This window comes from Monopterus albus, unplaced genomic scaffold (genome assembly GCF_001952655.1).
Source record: "Monopterus albus unplaced genomic scaffold, M_albus_1.0 scaffold41.1, whole genome shotgun sequence".
NCBI lineage: Eukaryota > Metazoa > Chordata > Actinopteri > Synbranchiformes > Synbranchidae > Monopterus > Monopterus albus.
The window spans coordinates 4,886,428-4,893,907 of record NW_018127921.1 but is presented as its reverse complement, the minus strand read 5'-3'; the positions used below and the strand labels follow the sequence as shown (position 1 = coordinate 4,893,907).

The 7,480-nt window shown below is 44.1% G+C and overlaps 1 protein-coding gene across 1 annotated transcript in view; it reads right to left on the bottom strand.

Annotated features, from left to right (window-relative positions):
* Positions 1-1,926: 1,926 nt before the first annotated feature.
* LOC109959796 (low-density lipoprotein receptor-related protein 1-like) overlaps positions 1,927-7,480 on the bottom strand; it is a 44,186-nt gene continuing 38,632 nt past the window's right edge. Inside the window, exons 15-16 of the mRNA XM_020599445.1 lie at positions 3,098-3,285; positions 1,927-2,808 (exon numbers count right to left, since the gene is read on the bottom strand). Of these exons, the coding sequence (XP_020455101.1) occupies positions 1,927-2,808; positions 3,098-3,285 (1,070 nt within the window). The remainder of the gene's footprint in view (positions 2,809-3,097; positions 3,286-7,480) is intronic.

Below are 7,480 nucleotides of genomic sequence, written 5' to 3'. Positions count from 1 at the left end.
ACATGCTCCCTTTAGGCAATATTATCAGGAAGCACAACATAAATTTCCATTGCTATGCAGATGATACTCAGTTATATTTATTCATGAAAGCCAAATGAATCAGATCAGCTGGTCAAACTTCAAGCATGTCTTAAAGACAAAGGCCTGGATGACCTGCAACTACTTACTTCTAAACTCTGACAAAACTGAAGTCATTGTGCTTGGGCCTGAAAATGTTAGAAATCTGCTATCTAATCATATAGTTACTTTAGATGACATAGCTCTCGCCTCCAGTACTACTGTGACCTTGGAGTCATTTTTGATCAGGATATGTCCTTTAAATCACACATAAACCAAGTTTCTAGAACTGCCTTCTTTCACCTGCGCAATATTGCATAAATCAGGAGCATCCTGTCTCAAAGTGATGCTGAAAAACTGGTCCACGCATTTGTTACTTCCAGGTTGGACTACTGTAACTCTTTACTATCAGGATGTCCCAATAATTCCCTAAAAAGCCTCCAGTTAAGCCAAAATGCTGCAGCCAGAGTACTGACAGGAACTAGCAAGAGACATCATATCTCTCCCATATTAGCTTCTCCCCACTGGCTCCCTGTAAAATTCAGAATAGAATTCAAAATCCTTCTCCTAACATACAAAGCCCTTAATGACAAGGCTCCATCGTATCTTAAAGACCTCGTAGAGCCTTATCATCCTAACAGAGCACTTCGCTCTCAGAGTGCAAGTTTACTTGTGGTTCCTAGAGTCCACAGAAGCAGAATGGGAGGCAGAGCCTTTAGCTATCAAACTCCTCTCCTATGGAACCAACTCCCAGTCTCAGTTCAGGAGGCGGACACCCTCTCTACCTTTAAGATTAGACTTAAGACGTTCCTTTTTGATAAAGCTTATAGTTAGGGCTGGATCAGGTGACCCGGAGCCTTCCCTTAGTTATGCTGCTATAGGCCTAGGCTGCTGGGGGGCCCCATGATGCTCTGAGTTTCTTTCCCCTCCCCTCCTTTGTTGTGTCTTGTTGCTTTTCTTCTTTTGTCTCTCCTCTATCCACTCACCCCAACCGGTCGAGTCAGAAGGCCGCCCACCAAGAGGCTGGGTCTGTCGGATGTTTCTTCCGTTAAAGGGAGTTTTTCCTCCCCACTATCGCCAAGTGCTTGCTCAAGGGGGATTTGTTGGATTTTCCCTGTGTAATAATAGTGATAACAGTAAGGTCTAGACCTTACTTTGTAAAGTGTCCTGAGATGACTTTTGTTGTGATTTGGCGCTATACAAATAAAATTTGATTTTCTTTTTTCTTTTTTTTGATATTCATACAGATGGGGGACAAATTTAAAGGAAAAACTGGAGTAAGTCTGGACCAGTCTGTATGATCTACCTCCTGAATGCACTTTTACAGTATAGCAGGTAGAAAGAATGTTTATATTTATTCTATACAGTGTGATTTGGATGGAAAACTCCTACCATCAGTAGATTATAATTATTATTGAAGTCATATGGGGGCTCAGGATACACACAAAAATCTTTGGAAAAATATTATTTATTATTCAGTTGATCAGTTAGCCTGAAAGGTTTTGTTTTTCTGCCTCACTTATGCTGCCTTTTCACTATCAGAACCTAATGAACAGTATACTCCATACATCCCTCAACCATCAGCAAGCATATAGCCTCTAAGGTTGATGCAGACCATCCTGCTTTGTTTTTACACTGTATATTCTCTCTGTTGTTCTCTGTTTAGAGGAGGGAGAAGCTGCTTCCATATCACACAGGCAGTCAACTGTGTGTTTACACATGGTGCTTGGAATGTTAATACTTGAGGTGTGACGATGTGGACATTTAACCAGTCACCAGCGACAGCTCTGCACACACACACCTTCTCTCCTCTTGTGTTCCTAGTACTTGAATTAAGTATTATCTCCTGAGGGGTGCTGAAATTTAGTGTTAGGTTTGCTCCCATTCACTGTGATAATGGTCCTGGCCGCCACAGTAAAGGCATGCTCCTGTCCTGACACGCCACGCCTGCTCCTTGGGTGTGAGTCGGGTTCGTCCCACTTGCATTGGCTCCTCCTCCGATGTGGACGTTTCTCCGATCCCGGACTGGGGTTCTGGGCCAGGCCCTGGTACCCTGGCGGCTCTGAGACTATGCTCTCCAGACCTGGGCCGGCCAGTCTGGCTGTTCCTCTCGTTGCGGCGTTCACGTAGACGGTTGTCCATCTTGATAGCCATTGCCACCAGTTTAGCAAACGTGGCCGGCTCGTCTCTTGTGGCGAGTATGTCCTTAAGATGCTCCTGCCGGCCCTGCCAGAACGCTCCCCTGAGCGCCTGATCGTTCCAACCTGCCTCCGCCGCCAGCATCTGGAATTCAACGGCATACTCCTTGACACTGCGCGACCCCTGTTTTAGAGCCATTAACCGTCTAATGGCGCTACCCTGATAGTCGGAATGGTCAAAAACGGTCTGTAACTCGTGAAAAAATTCGGCACTAGTGGCTCCTATAAAGCGGCCCTGGGCGTTCATGGACTCAGCCGAGGACAGGGCACGGCCACGAAGCCGATTTATAGCGTAGTTAATACGGGTCCGGTTGGAGCGATAAGCTCGTGGTTGTTGACTGTATACCAGATGACACTGTAATACGAATCCCCGACACTTGTCTAACTCCCCGGAGAACGGCTCGGGGTCCGGGATGTGAGGCTCGTTGCCCGGGCTGTGCTGGGAGGAAGAAGCGCTGGAGGGTGCGGTGGTGACAGTAGCGCTGAGGTGAGCTAGTGACGTGGCGAGCTGGGCTACCTGCCGAGTGAGCCCCTCCTGATTATCAGCTTGATGCTGCAGGACACGACCTAGATGTTCTAATTGGGTTTCATGCCGAGTGATGGTGCCGAATCCATAATTGGCTGGTTCGTTTCTGTTAGGTTCGCTCCCCCGACACCATGGGAGAGAGGGCGAACTGAGTGAGGAATAAGTGGATTCAGGTAGGCAGAGTGCGATTCAGAACAAATATTTATTACCCCGGAAAGGCACAGAAACTAAAAAGTATATTAAAAAAACAGAGGCCGAGGCGGATCAGCGGAGAACGGATCCGACCCTGAGAAGACTTAGGGGAACTGTTCGTCACCAGGCTCGGAGGGCTGACTGGCAGCGAAGGCAGAAGGAAGAGCACAGGACCCGGGAAGAGAAAAAGAGCAGAGTCAGTAGCCGACTGGGAGACGTGGTTCACTGTCTCCAGTGCTAGAGACCATGGTGCCGGAGGGTGGTGGTTTCTGTCGGCGATCGGAGGCTCCGGTGCTTTGCTGGGATTCCACGCTGAGTGGTCCACAGAGTCGAATACGAGGAAATGAGCATGAAACGGGTAACGATGAATCTTACTAGTCCCAGACGTAGTGTATGATTAGTCGCTGAGGGATCTCCTCCAAACTGCTGTGTTGTGTACACAGAATGAACCAGCACTGGGGTGGCGTTAGTCTGACAGTTTTATGGCATCAGAGTAATCAGCTAGGGTTGGGAACAGCTGTGTCCTGCACCTGGGATGTCAGTCTGTAACAAGAACAGTAGGCAGAGAGGGAGCAGGGAGCAGAGAGAGAGAGACGACACGGAGCATACCTGACATTTAGCTCCTGGACTTTACCTCCAAAGCAGGCCAAGCGTAGTGAAAACAAACGCAGAATCCGTGCCGAGCATTACTCTGAACAAAACATTTTAGTACTGTAAAATCCGGACTATTGAGCGCACCTGACTATAAGCCACGCCCACTAAATTTAAGAAGAAAAAAATGTTGTACATATATAGGCCGCACTTGTCTATAAGCCACAGGTGTCCATGTTGTAACATGTGATATTTACACAGAAAGATGTTACACATTTTTTTACTTTTAATTATATAAATGCTTTTTCCGAACAGTGCCTGTAACAGGGCTGGTTAACAAAATCGTCTCATCGATTCATTGATGCGAAGTTTACGTGCAGCAGCTCTATTTCCTTCTTGGACGGCCAGATCGATCGCCTTTAACTTGAAAGCTGCATCGTTTCTTTGTGCGTTTTCCATGATCAGGGTGTGTGCATGAAGCACAAAATGACTGATCTGAAGAATTTAGTGTGAGTGCATTTGATTTAATTCAAACAATTTTATTGGTCCACTGTGACCTGTTCGGTAATTTCATTGGTCTGATGTGACGAGACTAAATGTATTGGTGGCATGAAGCTCGTTAGCCCGTAAAAATACATAAATTAGCCGCATCATTGTTTAAGCCGCAGGGTTCAAAGCTTGTGAAAAAAGTAGCAGCTTATAGTCCGGATTTTATGGTAGGTTCTTATAATGGAAAAATCACCCTCCCATTCTCCTTTTTTACTTTTATTTCCAGTAATAGAATTGTTACCCATATATTCTAAATTAAGTCTAAATCACAGTGTTTTTGTAAACATGCATAAGTTCATACCTTGAATTTAACAAATCACTTGAATTTACCATTTTTTTTCTTTTCCAGTCATCCAGTCTTCTGTTGTTGTTTGTTCTTATACCTATCCAGCACACCAGACAATGACTGTTATCTGTTGAATAGACCTACAGTATCCCAGCCTAGCTGGTTTTGCGCTTGTGGGCTTATTTTTTCTTCATAATATTCTCTCCATTTTATTTTTTCTTTCTTCCAAAGCTTTCTTATCAAGCTCATAAAGGTGACCATGCACAACAAACATTACCTGCACATACAGTGGTGTGAAAAAGTGTTTGCCCCCTTACTGATTTCTTATCTTTTTGCATGTTTGTCACACTGTAATGTTTCAAATCGTCAAACAAATTTATATATTAGTCAAAGATAACACAAGTAAACACATCATGCAGTTTTTAAATGAAGGTTTTTATTATTAAGGGAAAACAAAATCCAAAACTATATAGCCCTGTGTGAACAAGTGTTTGCCCCCTAAACCTAATAACTGGTTGGGCCACCCTTAGCAGCAACAACTGCAATCAAGCATTTTCGATAACTTGCCATGAGTCTTTTACAGCGCTGTGGAGGAATTTTGGCCCACTCATCTTGGCAGAATGGTTGTAAGTCAGCCACATTGGAGCGTTTTCGGGCATGAACTGCCTTTTTAAGGTCATGCCACAGCATCTCAATTGGATTCAGGTCATGACGTTGACTAGGCCACTCCAGTCTTCATTTTGTTTTTCTTCAGCCATTCAGAAGTGGACTTGCTGGTGTGCTTTGAATCATTGTCCTGCTGCAGAACCCAAGTTCGCTTCAGCTTGAGGTCACAAACGGATGGCCGGACATTCTCCTTCAGGATATTTTGGTACACAGCAGAATTCAGGGTTCCATTTATCACAGCAAGTCTTCCAGGGCCTGAAGCAGCAAAACAGCCCCAGACCATCACACTACCACCACCATATTTTACTGTTGGTATGATGTTCTTTTTCTGAAATGCGGTGTTACTTTTACACCACACATAATGGGACACACACCTTCCAAAAAGTTCAACTTTTGTCTCGTCTGTCCACAGAGTATTATCCCAAAAGTCTTGGGGATCATCAAGATGTTTTCTGGCAAAACTGAGACGAGCCTTTATGTTCTTTTTGCTCAGCAGTGGTTTTCGTCTTGGAACTCTGCCATGCAAACCATTTTTGCCCAGTCTCTTTCTTATGGTGGAGTCATGAACACTCACCTTAACTGAGGCAAGTGAGGCCTGCAGTTCTTTGGATGTTGTTGTGGGGTCTTTTGTGACCTCTTGGATGAGTTGTCGCTGCGCTCTTGGGGTAATTTTGGTCGGCCGGCCACTCCTGGGAAGGTTCTCCACTGTTCCATGTTTTCGCCATTTGTGGATAATGGCTCTCACTGTGGTTCGCTGCAGTCCCAAAGCTTTAGAAATGGCTTTATAACCTTTTCCAAACTGATAGAGCTCAATTATTCTCTTTCTCATTTGGTTTTGAATTTCTTTGGATCTCGGCATGATGTCTAGCTTTTGAGGATCTTTTGGTCTACTTCACTTTGTCAGGCAGGTCCTATTTAAGTGATTTCTTGATTGCGAACAGGTGTGGCAGTAATCAGGCCTGGGTGTGGCTAGAGAAATTGAACTCAGGTGCGATAAACCAGTGTTTTGACAGGGGGGCAAACACTTGTTCACACAGGGCTATATAGTTTTGGATTTTGTTTTCCCTTAATAATAAAAACCTTCATTTAAAAACTGCATGATGTGTTTACTTGTGTTATCGTTGACTAATATTTAAATTTGTTTGATGATCTGAAACATTACAGTGTGACAAACATGCAAAAAGATAAGAAATCAGTAAGGGGGCAAACACTTTGTCACACCACTGTATTTGGAGCATGTCTGTGGCTCATAAACCACCTGAGGTTTGACCAAGTCAGTTCTGTGACAGCCCGAGGGGCATGGGGTGGGGATCCATAGATTGTGGAGCTTGAACCATAACACAGACCGAGTTGGTCGGTAGCTCGACCTCTGTTACAGAGATTTCAACCTTTTTAAATGTTTTTCCTCAGAGAAGTGTGTTCCTTTAATAGAAAAGGGTCCTTTTAAGGCCACAGTAAACTTGACACAAATTAGCTCGTAGAACAGAAACATCTTTGCTCAAAATAATAGGTTCTCTATTTGTACAAGGGAAGCTGGTTAGAAAATATACAAACATATCATTTAACATATCATCTGGTGTAACAGATCATAGCTGATCTCTGATCTGTACAGATCCCCCTCATGGTCCACCACACATGTAAACCACGCATTAATTGCCAATAAGACACTACCTCGTTGTGCCTGGCACTTCCGTTTCTAACAAGAGCAAGATGTTGTTGTGCACAGCAGGGAACTTTGGCTTTTCCCTCATCGGGAACCTAAAGAGAATTTGACAGTCTGATACCGTGGTTGTACTTTGTTTTTCCATGTCTATAGCTCTCTCTCTCTCTCACTCAAACACACAATCAGGTGAATGGAGAGCCTCAAGTCAGCATTCACGGTGCTCTGTAATCATGGTGGAACCTAATCAATCAGTCAGGGAGAGTGCAGGAGCAGCTTTGGAAACAGCCGTTGAACAGGCAGAACACAAACTGTAGAAATGTGACATCTCTGCTGCTTGGCTCATAGTGAACCAGCCTTAGTCCTCATTTCACCTCTAAACCAGCAGGAGTGGAATCCCTGACTGCAAAGAGGTCAATCCTCTGCCCAGACAATGTAGACATCCTCACATTTATATGTTTTATTTTAGGATTTTACTGAAACACCAGACATCTTCAATATTGTTTTCACCTAAGGCCAAGGACAATGTCTTCAAGTTCTTTAAAGAGCCCAGGGGGCCTTTCCTTGCTTTCTGATTTATCTGCAATGTGAAAATGGTGAATTATCATCTTAGACATGACCCAAAGCTCAAAAAGTTAGGTGTACGCATGTTCTAGAATGTCTATGCAGAACCAATGTGGTTTATACCAGTCTCCCAAGCTCTCGCTCGTGAGACTTTTTTTCTAACAAAATTAAGAATTACATGACAATTTAAG